General features: G+C 46.0%; 1 protein-coding gene across 1 annotated transcript in view; it reads right to left on the reverse strand.

Annotated features, from left to right (window-relative positions):
- The window catches only part of noa1 (nitric oxide associated 1), a 46,013-nt gene that overhangs the window by 14,686 nt on the left and 18,402 nt on the right, over nt 1-12,925 (reverse strand). The window contains exons 3-4 of the mRNA XM_059970111.1: nt 4,187-4,404; nt 284-415 (exon numbers count right to left, since the gene is read on the reverse strand). Coding sequence (XP_059826094.1) covers nt 284-415; nt 4,187-4,404 — 350 coding nt within the window. The remainder of the gene's footprint in view (nt 1-283; nt 416-4,186; nt 4,405-12,925) is intronic.

Genomic DNA, 12,925 nt, shown 5'->3' on the forward strand with positions numbered 1-12,925 from the left:
GTAACAGATAAACAAATCCACATGGACTGAAGCTCCATTAAATTTCTGCTTGTGAAGAGCCCTGGAAAACTTATTCTTTTAAAAGGCATATACAAATTCTAGAGACAAAGAGCTGCAGACACTGAAACCTGATGCAAAACACAAAATGTTGAAGAAACTCAGATGGTCAGGCAGCATTTATGCAGCGAAATTATCAGTCCAGGTTTCAGGTCAAGACTTTCACCTGTACTTGTACAAACCTACAAACTCTAGCTGGTGTTATATGAGAATTCCAAGTTTTTACCTTCACAAAGTCAATACGACCGAGAGCACCCAGAAAGAGTACCATTCCTGGCTTCAGTACAAACGTTCGAGGGATGATAGCAGAGGATGGCATCACCACCTTCAACTCTTGACTTGTAAGTAGATTTAATATCTACAAAAGAAAATGTAATTAAAAGAAAAATATTTTCCCTTGATGCAATTATTTACTTCTGCATCATTAAATAATTGTCTGCTACTTGCAGGATCCTACTTGCTAAAAACCAAACCGATTTTTAGAAATTTTTGTTAGAAGTAATTCATTAGCTTTGAAGTTCTTTGGAAAATGATGTAGGCAAAATAAATGTAATATTTTTCCCGATGTTATCATTCTGCCTGACAACCAAGTCCTGCTCTTGGCCTTCACGAGTGGCTTAGTTACTAAGCCCAGTGGAACCGTTTCTACTGGTCAAAGGCGGGTTACTGATGCCAGTCACTTCAGGGAGATAGGGCTCGTCAGCTATGATTGGCAGCTCATCAAGGAGAAGGAAATCTCGGATCTTAAACTTCTGCTGCTTTGCAGCTATACCCACTCATGGGGAGGGCTTCAGTAATAAACACCGAGGGAAAAATCCATAGCTGGAGCCTCTAAGGCAGTCGTACGTTGAGTTCAATGCTGCCTGGCAACTCCTGTGATGCTGCAGGTACCAAACTGTATCGGTCTCTGCAGCTCCTTTGGGTTCATCAGATGCATGGAGAGGAGGAGATTGCTGCATGGGCAACAGGTTGCCCTCCATATTGTACTGCTCAGACTTGCATATCTAGACAGCTAGGACACAACATCCATGGCTGCCCCTGACCGATGGAGGCCTCACCACCATTCTGCAATTACTAAAACTCAAACAGCCTGCATTTAGTTGAGTACAGTGAGCATTCATAAATGTACATGAACAATTTCTCTCTTTCAGGCACCTGTTTTGTATTTCTTCCTTTATCTGATTCAGGGAAAATTACTCTCCAAGAGCCTAACATTATTTATTGTGGAAAATTATGAACATAGTCATCTCTTAAACAACTGCTTACAGCTTTCTGCATGCCATATCTTAGGCTGTACACCTGAGGTTGTGCGTCTCCATCACTGGGTTTTGAGGTGACTCTCTCCACACTTATGTGATCAGCAGATACTTCTCAGATCATTTACATTAGTATCTAGACAGAATTCTACATTTAAATATCCTGGAACGTGATTAAAAACATGATTTTTATGTCCTCCCGCATCTTGCTTCCAATTCCTGTTGTACTTTAAGAAAACAATTACATTCAAACACCACAACACAGACCTTGCTATCAGAATCACAGTACTCAAGGTGTAGAGGAGAAAACTTTGAGTTCTGCTCAAAATTTATTTAAGTCTTGTGGTGTATCTCTTTCAATACATTACCCAGAAGGATAAACTAGTTAACAAAATTAATCACAGCAGCAAGGTATTCCTGAACTACAGCACAACAAGCAAACATACTTCAACACTGCAAACAAGCATGCATTCGTGCATCTACAGCTTCTGAACATAAATTAAGAACAAGACAAACACATTATGTACTTTATTTTATTTAGAGATACAGCACAGAACAGGGCCTTCTGGCCTCATAAGCTGCTCCACCTAGAAACCCACCAGTTAAACCCTGGCCTAATTATTGGGCAAGTACGTCTTTGGACTGTGGGATGAAACCAGAGCACCAGGATGAAGCCTCTGCATTCATGGGAGGGATGTACAAATTACAGACGACACCGGAACTGAACTCTGAAGCCCCGTCACGCTAACAACTACGATACTTTTTTTGCCTTTCAAAGAGAATATGGCTGATCTTGTGTATATACAAGTCTACTATCTTTAGCAATACCTAATTCCACTACTTCTCCTTTTGAAAAATAAACAATATGCTTAACAATTGAATTGAAACTTCCTGTATAGTGATTTCCAAAGATTTATAACCTAAGTAAAAAAAGATCTAGTACTTTCCCAGCATATATGATGAATAAACATTTCTCAGGCTTCCAGCCAGGTACAGGTATCAATTATAAATGACAAACTTTGCCATCTTCATCAGAGATGAAGCCTGGGCATGTTTAGTCTGGTAGTATTTATACTCCTACAGTCCATCCCTCCTGATTGGCTTGTCCTTATCCAATCAGCTTTCTGCTCTCCCACTTTTTTTACAATTGAACTCCAGTTCCTACGTAGAGCGAGACCTTCACCTTTGTTAAAATCCTTTTCCTCTAGTTTTATCTCAATGGCTTCCTTTACCAGGCGGTCCCAAAAACAACTCGCGCCACACAGCAGTTTTGTGTCAATGAAGTCAATCCTATGGCTATTTTGCTACCGCCAATTTCTCTAGGTAACACAAACAGATTCACCTCCTGGGCTCCTCGATGTGTGTTTTCACCGTGTGTCCTGTCTGGCGGATTTACATTGCTCCGCATTCACAGGGAATCGTGTAAACACCAGCTGACCTGAGTCCCAGGTCATCTTTGACCCACATAGCTGTGATTTGAGTTTCCTTCATTGAGTATTTCTTCAGGGTCCTGGTATTCCTTCTAGAAACCATGGAAATATATGAAAAACAGACAGTAGCAACAGGTTCCTCCTTGTTGTTAGGTTTCCTGCTTTTTCCGTCGGCCCTTTTAAGGGCCCGACTGATTTCCTACACCTTGTAACCATTCTGTAGGAACATAGTGCGTAATCATCTTATTTCCTTGGGGATACTCTCCGGGTCCAAAATAGTTTTTGCACAGTTAATCAAAGTTGAAAGAACTGCTCTACATTGGGACAGGTGATGATGGCTGTTATTGTTGAGGTATAAGTCCGTGTGAGTGGGTTTCTGATATCAACATGTCTGAGTCTACTGTCCAGTTTCTATATTAGAATGACCAGAAACAGGAGGCAACCATTCTTCTCCATCTCCATTGTAAATTGAATGCTTGGATGTATACTGTTCAGATGGTTGTGGAACTGTTGGGAGTGCCTGGAGTCCACAAGGCTACACTATGAAAGTGTCATCGACATATCTGAAGAAGCATGGGGAGAGGGGGGGGGGTAAAGGCAATGAACTCAGAGCCCTTTCTTCAAAGTCGTCCATGTAGAAATTAGCAATAGTTGGCGACAAGTGTGATCCTATGGCCAGTTCATCCATTTGTTCATAGTAGCTCCCCTTATAGAGAAAGTATGTTGATGTAAGGGTGTGTTCAAAAAGGTCAGTGGTACCCTTATCAAATTTGACCACAGGAGGACCAAGCTGCCCTTAAAGGGAACTCTTGTGAACAGGGACACCATGACAAAACTGACCATTATGGCCTCAGGGTTCAGCTGGATTGTGGTTATTGTTTAAACACACAATTTTGGGACCACCTGGCAAAGGAAACCATTGAAATAAAACTGGAGGAAAAGAATTTTAATAAAGATGATGGTTTCATTCCAAGTAAGAACTGGAATTCGATTGTAAACAAGGTGAGAGAGTGGAAAGCTGACTGGATGAGAACTAACCGATCAGGAGGGATGGACTACGAGGTATAAATACCACTGCACTAGACATGCCTAGATATCATCTCTGATAAAGATGGTGGAGTTTGTTATCAAAATGTCGATTATAATTGATATCTGTACTTGCAAACCACTACCACAGCCAGCCAAGATGTTGTTGATCCTCAGAAGATAAGTTATTCTTTACCTTTCTCTGTAGTCCATCTCCAGAGAGAACATGGTTGATATTAGGACTAAGTATCCAAATTATTTTCTATATTAGTACAATTGACAAGACCTCCAGTCATTACATTCTTACATATGAGTCTTGCAGAAAAGGTTCAGCACTTTTGCATATCAACGGCAGTAACAGGAATATAAAATGACAGAACTTTTGCAAATCAATCGTCAATTTGCCATTCTACTTACACAGTCCTGTTTTATGATGCCAGGTGTATCATAAAACCAACGAGCATCTTTTAGTTCATGGTATGTGAATTCGACCAGGTCTTGGGAGTTTGAGACATTTTCTTGAATAACCTCTTCGGGTTCTGGACCCAGGGCAAGTTCGTCTGGATTCCATTCGATTATTCCTTTGTTATGCAGTTCACCCACTTGAGTATTACGAAATGTTCTACCAACTCTACCTGATATCAAGGAAACAAGTTAATTACAGAAACAGTTAATGGGGGAACAGTAAATCAAGCAGAATCTGTAAAGATATTAACATTCTTCTAGAGGAAGGCCAACTAGACTGAGCACCACTGATGTCAGATTGTGATCTGTCTTTCATAGACCAATGCATTATAAAGTCCAAGAATTATAAAGATGTGAATAGTTAAATGCAATAACGAAAGGCAACTCAGAAGATGACAAATTGAAAATTAGAAGATAGCACACGCAAATTGTGTAGAAAAAATTGGAGGGGAAATCACAACACAAAATGTTAATTCCTCTCACAGAATGTAAATAAAAAGCACGTAAGGAACATATAGGAAAGGCAAATGAAAAATTAAAGCAACTGAACACACGCAATATGCAGGAGAAACTCAGCAGGTCAATCAGCATCTATGAAGGGCAATAAACTGATGACCTTTGGGCCAAGACACTATTTCAGGACTCAGCCTGAAAAGTTTGCTGTTTATTTCCCTCCATAGAAGATGCCTGACCTGCTGAGTTCCTCCAGCATTTTGTGTGTTGTTCATGATTTCGAGTATCTACAGAATCTCTTATGTCTCTACAATAGGAAAAACGGGCTGAAGGATTTCATTTGAAAAATACTTATTTCAAATATACAGCAAGGAAAATTTTGCTTTAGAATTTGCAGATTTGCTTTGGTAAAAGTAGCAAAACAATTAACACCTAACTATTATAAAATCCAATAAATCAAAATTTATACTAATGAAATTAAACATTTCAAATCAGAGTTATTACTTTGTAAGATGTTAAGGATATTGTTCTGCTAATAATATCTGGAAAAGAAGAAATTTGTCTAAGTAATCTAGTACTACTAAATAGTGTATGCTGCTATTTGAATTGCACATTAATCTGAGGACCATTTCTTCTCACCCTAACCTGTTTACCTTTATTAACATCCATTTTCTACAGTGCAATAGAAATCTCAAGTTATGTGGATTATTCCAACAAATTCTGTTAACACAATAAAAACTCTACACTTTAGAGGCAATTAGTCTTCCATTATGCTGGATAAGCTACTCCTCAACTAGGTTCCACTACACTTCACTGCGGGGTGGGCTTCAGTCATCACCAGCAGTCACTTGTTTTGGTGAGCCAGCGCAAGACTGTAAGCGGGCATATTTGGGACTTTTCAGCAGATTTATTAGGCAATTGAATTGGCAAGGGCAAACAAAATGGAGTTTGGCTTAAGCAAGGAGAGAAGTGGTGAAGGCTCTACTTAAGTTTCTGGTAAGTTTCTTTCTTTCTTAGTGCATAGCTGGTGCAGTGTGAATTGGTCCAGCGTCACTTGTGTTCTTCATGTGAGATATGGGAATTTTAGGAGATTCCTGGTCTCCCTGATAACTACATCTGCATGAAGTGCATCCAGATGCAGCTTCTTACAATCTGTGTTAGGAAACTGAGCTGCAGTTGGATGATCTTCGGCTTGTACGGGAGAATGAAGAGGTGATAGGAGCTACAGGAAGGTAGACACCCCTAAGTTGCAGGAGGCAGGTAGCTGGGTGACTGTAAAGGATAGGGAATAGACAAAGTGCAGAATAGCCTTGTGGCCATTTCCCTCAATAATAATTATACCACTTTGAACACTGTTGGGGGGGGGGGGAGGGATTGGGTGAGAACTAACAGAGAGGGCTGCAGTGATCCGATCTCTGGCACTGAGTCTGCCTCCATGACTCAGAAAGGAAGTGGGGAGACGAGAAGTACAATGGTGATAGCGAGAGAAAATATAAGGAGTTAGGTAGAAAGCTGAAAAGCAGGACCTCAAGGCTATTAAACTTTGGATTGTTGTCTGTGCCACGTGCCAGTGAGGGTAAGAATAGGATGATTTGGGAGATGAATGTGTGGCTGAAGAATTGGTGCAGGGTGTAAGGTTTCAGATTTCTAGACCATGGAATCTCATCTGGGGAAGCTATGACCTGCACAAAAAGGATGGGTTACACCAGAAATTGAGGGTGATCAATTCCCCTCGACCAGGTTTGCTAGAGCTGTTGGGGAGGGTTTAAACTAATTTGGCAGGGGGATGGTAACTGGAGTGATTGGGCAGTTTGTATATAAGAAGATGTAACATGTAATGAGACTGTGAGGAAGGATAGACCATTGGTAGAGCAAAATTGCAGTAAGTGGAATGGGTTAAAGTTTGTCCTTAAATAGTCTGGGTGGAGGGGGGTGTTTTCAACAGTTTGGGAAAGTAAGGAATAAGAGTGGAGGAGAGATTACAAAAGCCTCCTGAATAAATAATAAGAAAAAATTTAGGAAGAGATAAGAATTTAACTTCCAATAACATGGAGTCAAATTTGAAAAAGGGTGATGAATGCAGGACTGAAGGTGTTATATTTGAATGCACACAGTATACAGAATAAGGTAGATGATCCTGTAACACAGTTAGAAATAAGCAGGTACAGGTGTCCCCCGTTTTTCGAACATTCGCTTTACCACATCTCGCTATTACGAAAGACCTACATTAGTTATCTGTTTTCGCTAACAAAAGGTTTTTTCACTGTTACGAAAAAAGGCAGCATGCTCGCCGAGCAGCCAAGCTCCTCCCCTGGAACTGCATTCTAGCCGGCGTTGCTTAAACACGTGCCTGTGAGCACCTGTGCTTTATGTCGATTTATTTTGTGCATCCGTTAACAAGATGAGTTCTAAGGTATTGGAAAAGCCTAAAAGAGTGCGTAAGGGTGTTACACTTAGCGTAAAACTAGACATAATTAAGCGTTTTGATTGTGGTGAACAAAGTAAGGATATAGCGAGTTTGGCTAAGGGTTTGTGGAAGTTGACAAAGATAATGAAGAGGTTTTGGCATCCCATGACCAAGAACTGAGAGATGAAGAGCTGATGAAGAGGAAAGGATTAACAATTGAAGCTGAACACAGTAGTGAACGGCTTAAAAGTGAAGTCATCCAGGAACTGAACGTGAAGCAATTGTGTGAGATTTTCGCTGCGATTGACAACGCTGCAATGATTGCAGAAAAGTATGACTTTAATTTTGAAAGGGTACGTAGGCTTAGGGCATATTTGCAGGATGGTTTGAGTGCTTACAAAGAACTATATGATAGAAAAATGCGCGAGGCTAAGCAGTCAAGCATACTGTTGTTTTTCAAGCCTTCTACATCAGCCGGCCAACCTCGACCTTCGACATCGAGGCAGGCAGACATAGAAGAAGGTGACCTGCCTGCGCTGATGGAAACAGACGACGATGGGATGACACCCCAGTATCCCACCACCCCAACCTCCGACGTCTCAGCCTAACACACCATCATCAGCGTGCTCACTGTCTTCCTGATTTCGGTAAGTGTAACTACAGTGGACATACATTATTTCTACTTTATATAGGCTGTGTAATTTTGTTTTATTTGGTAGCTTCATAGCTTAAAGATTACTGGAAAGAGTATTTCTGCCGGGTGCGCTTGCGCCGAGTGTTTCTGCCCTGAGTGCTGCCGAGAGCGCTTGCATGAGATTTTCGCTACGGTGGATAGTGCTGCAATAATTGCAGAAAAGTATTCCTACATTATATAGGCTGTGTATTTATCAGATCATTCCTGCTTTTACTACATGTTATTTTAGGTTTTATGTGTTATTTGGCATGATTTTGTATGTTATTTTTTGGGTCTGCGCTCACAAATTTTTCCCGTATAAATAAATGGTAATTGCTTCTTCACTTTATGACATTCCACCTGACGAACCATTTCATAGGAACGCTCTACCTTCGAATAGCGGGGAAACCTGTATGATGTTGTGGGCACCACTGAGTCATGGCTGAAAGAGAGCACAAATGGGAACCTAACAGGTGGTGGGGAGGAGGCTGTGTGGATAAAAACTGAAATCAAATCCTTAGACAGAGTATAAATTGGATCTGAAGATGTAGGACACTTGTGGATAAAGAAACTGCAATTGTAAAAAAAATCCTGATACGAATTATATACAGGCTTTCAAACAGTAGCCAGGGCGTGAAGTGCAAATTACAACAGAGATAGAAAACATATGTAAACGGGAATATTACGATAATCATGGGGGATTTCAAAATGCAGGTAGATTAGGAAAATAAGGTTGCTGCTGGATCCCAACAGAAGGAATTTTTAGAATGTCTATGAGTTGGTTTTTTGAGCTGCTTGTGGGTGAGGCCACTAGGGAAAAGGCAATTCTGGATTGGGCATTGTGTAATGAACCAGATTTGATTAGGGAACATAAGGTAAAGGAACTTTTAGGAGAAAGTGATCATAATATGATAGAATTCACCCTGCAATTTGAGAGACAGAAGGTAAAATCAGATGTATCACTATAGTGATAGTGGAGTAAAGGGAACTACAGAGGCATGAGAGAGGAGCTGGCCAAAGTTGATTGGAAGGGACACTAGCAGGGATGATGGTGTGGCGACCCACTTTCTGCGCAGGCGAACCGGCTCACAAATAGCCAGCGCGTGGGGGGTGGGGGGGGAGACTTTGGTAATGCATCTCTGACGTCATTTCCGCCCGGAGAGGGCGGGCGCTAAGAATTAAATGCCAACGCCGTGAAGTTTGAATAAACTAGTCTTGAAACGATTTACCGACTGCGTGTCGTTATTTCAGCGCTGTGTGTAGCACATCGCTACATTGGTGACCTCGACGGTCCAAACGGGATTTGGACCAAAGATGACCGGCTCTTCATCTGTTCACGCAGTTTTGCTAAAACTGCCGACTTTCTGGACGCTGCGACCACGTGTGTGGTTTAGCCAAGCAGAAGCCCAGTTCCAGATTCGGCAGATATCCTCTGATTCCACGCGTTACTATCACGTGGTGAGTGCCCTTGACCAGGAGACGGCCGCCCAGGTTGCGGATTTCATCCAGTCGCCCCTGGAAGAAGGCAAATATGAAGCATTCAAAGTGCTGGTCATTGGGACCTTTGGCCCCTCACGGCGTGAGTGGGGTTCCCGCCTGCTTCACCTGGACGGTTTGGGAGACAGACTGCCGTCAGTATTGATGAACGAGATGCTGTCCCTGGCCGACGGACACAAGCCCTGCCTCATGTTCGAGCAAGCGTTCCTAGAGCAACTGCCCGAGGACATACATCTGCTGCTGGCCGATGCAGATTTCAGCGACCCCCGGAAGGTGGCGGCCGGGGCAGATGTGCTGTGGAAAGCCAAGAGGGAGAGCATGGCGACCGTCGGTCAGATTACCAGGCCACGCGCCCAACAGCAGACCAGACCAGGCTCGGCAGGGGGGCGCACACAACACAGAGGCAGGAGTGAGGAGGCCAGTGAACAGTGGTGTTTCTACCACCAGCAGTGGGGCACAAAAGTCTGCTGTTGTTGCCCGCCCTGCAAGGGCCAGGGTCAGGGCCAGCTGCTGCTAATGATTATGGCGGCTGGCCACCAGGACAGCCTCTTGTACGTCTGGAACAAACCGTCGGGACACCGCTTCTTGGTCGAAACCGGAGCAGAAATCAGCATCTTGCCACATGCAACAGGAAGCCAGGACCCACCCTGAGGGCTGCGAACAGCAGCACGATACGGACCTACAGCACCCGCACAGTGCAGCTGCAGTTCGGCGCCAGCTGGTTCACATGGAACTTCACACTGGCCGCGGTGGCCCAACCACTCCTGGGGGCAGACTTCTTGCGAGCTCACAGCCTGCTGGTTGACTTGCAAGCGAAAAGACTAGTACATGCCGAGACTTTCCAGACATTCTCCCTGGGTGAAGCCAGGTTGCCAGCCCCACACCTGGACTCCATCACACTGTCGGACAACAAATTCACCAGAATCCTGGTGGACTTACCATCGACGGCACCGTTCACGGCAGCCATGCCCAGACATGGAGTTCAGCACCACATCTCGACCAAGGGACCACCCCTCCGCGCCCACGCATGAAGGCCCCCCCCCGGAAAAGCTCCGCCTGGCGAAGGAGGAGTTCAAGAGGATGGAGGAATTGGGGATCGTACGGAGGTCCGACAGCCCATGGGCCTCCCCCCTGCACATGTTGCCCAAAGCAACTGGGGGTTGGAGACCATGCGGCGACTACCGCAGACTGAACGAGGCTACAACTCCAGACCACTATCCTGTGCCGCACATACAGGATTTTGCAGCAAACCTGCACGGGGCAAGAATATTTTCCACCATCAAATCCCGGTGCACCCTGAAGACATCCCCAAAACAGCACATATCACCCCGTTCGGCCTGTTTGAGTTCCTCCGAATGCTGTTCGGCCTGAAGAATGCTGCACAGACGTTCCAGCGGCTAATGGATGCGGTGGGACATGACCTGGACTTTGCGTTCATCTATTTGGATGACATCCTTATAGCCAGCAGTAGTCACCAGGAGCATCTGTCCCACCTCCGCCAGCTTTACTCCCGCCTGAGTGATTTCGGCCTCACGATCAACCCGGCCAAATGCCAGTTCGGTCTCGATACTAGCAACTTCCTGGGCCACAGGATTACCAAAGACTGGGCAACACCTCTGCCTGCCAAGGTAGACGTGATCCGCCACTTTGCCCAGCCCAATACAGTCAAAGGCCTGCAGGAGTTCGTTGGTATGGTGAACTTCTACCACTGCTTCCTCCCCTCAGCAGCCCGTATCATGTGCCCTTTGTACACCCTGATGTCGGGTAAAGGCAAGGACATTACTTGGGACGAGGGGGCCGTGGCCACTTTCGTTAAAGCCAAGGAAGCCTTGGGAGATGCTGCGATGCTGGTGCACCCCAGAACGGATGTTCCGACCGCATTCACGGTGGACGCATCCAACAAAGCAGTCGGTGGGGTGCTGGAGCAGCTCATCGAGGGGTGCTGGCAACCCCCGGCGTTCTTCAGCAAGCACCTACGACCACCCGAACTCAAGTACAGTGCTTTTGACCGGGAGCTGTTGGCACTGCATCTGGCAATCCGGCATTTCAGGTACTTCTTAGAAGGCAGGCCATTTACCGTGTTCACGGACCACAAACCGTTGACTTTCGCGTTCATGAAGGTGTCCGATCCCTGGTCGGCTCAGCAGCAGCGACATCTGTCCTACATCTCCAAGTACACGACTGACATCCAGCATGTCTCGGGAAAGGGCAACGTTGTGGCGGACGCACTCTCCAGACCAGCTGTCCAGGCCCTGTCCCTGGGGGTGGACTATGCAGCACTGGCGGAGGTGCAGCAGGCAGATGACGAGATGCCCAGCTACAGGACCGCAGTCTCGGGTTTGCAGCTGCAGGACTTTCTCATAGGCCCAGGTGAGAGGACCCTCCTGTGCAACATGGCTACCGGCCAACCTCGCCCCATTGTTCCGACAACCTGGCTGCAGCGAGTTTTCGACTCCTTGCACGCTTTGGCACACCCATCTATCAGGACAACCATCCGGCTGGTCTCCAGCAAGTTTGCGTGGCACGGACTTCGCAAGCAGGTCAGTGACTGGGCCAGAACGTGCGCACAGTGCCAAACAGCCAAGGTGCAGCAGCATGCTAAAGCCCCGCCACAGCAGTTCGAACCCACCCATCAGAGGTTCGACCACATTCATGTGGATATCGTGGGCCCCCTACCAGTGTCCCGAGGAGTGCGGTACCTCCTAACTATGGTAGACCAGTTCACGAGGTGGCCAGAGGCGGTCCCGCTCACCGACACATCTGCCGATTCCTGCACCCGAGCACTGATTGCAACCTGGGTAGCACGCTTCGGGGTACTGGCCCACATCACCTCAGACAGAGGCGCCCAGTTCACCTCCAGCCTGTGGTCGGCTGTGGCCAGCTTGTTGGGAACGCAACTACACTGCCTACCACCCACAGTCGAACGGACTAGTGGAACGCTTCCACCGTCACTTGAAGTCGGCTCTCATGGCCTGCCTGAGAGGACCTAACTGGGTGGACGAGCTTCCCTGGGTCCTGCTTGGAATTCGCACAGCGCCCAAAGAGGATCTGCACGCCATCCCAGGAGAGTTCATACCAGCCCCAAGGGGGCAAGAGGAAGAACCTGCAGCTGTCCTGGACAGGCTATGCAAAAGGCTTGGCAACCTGGCCGCTGTACCCAAAGACCTGCAGAACTGTAAGTTTGCGTTTGTACAAAAGGATGGACACCCGGCACCGCTACAGCGGCTGTACGAGGGGCCGTTCAAAGTGATCAACGACAACGGGTCCACATACGTTCTGGACATTGGGGGCAAAGAGGAGGTTTTCACGGTGGACCGACTCAAACCAGCCCATGTGGACTTAGAGCAGGTCGAGGTTCAGGCACCGCGGCACAGAGGCAGACCTCCCAAACAGAGGCAGATCCAGACTGTGGACATTAGGAGGTGTATTGCCGGTTCTGTGGGGGGGGTTATGTGGCGACCCACTTTCTGCGCAGGCGAACCGGCTCACAAATAGCTAGAACGTGGGGAGACACTTTGGTAATGCACCTCTGACATCATTTCCACCTGAAGACGGCGGGCGCTAGGAATTAAATGCCAGCGCCGCGAAGTTTGAATAAACCAGTCTTGAAATGATTTACCGACTGTGTGTCGTTATTTCAGCGCTGTGTGTAGCACATCGC

The sequence above is a fragment of the Hypanus sabinus genome, chromosome 5, assembly GCF_030144855.1.
Source record: "Hypanus sabinus isolate sHypSab1 chromosome 5, sHypSab1.hap1, whole genome shotgun sequence".
NCBI classification, from domain to species: Eukaryota; Metazoa; Chordata; class Chondrichthyes; order Myliobatiformes; family Dasyatidae; genus Hypanus; species Hypanus sabinus.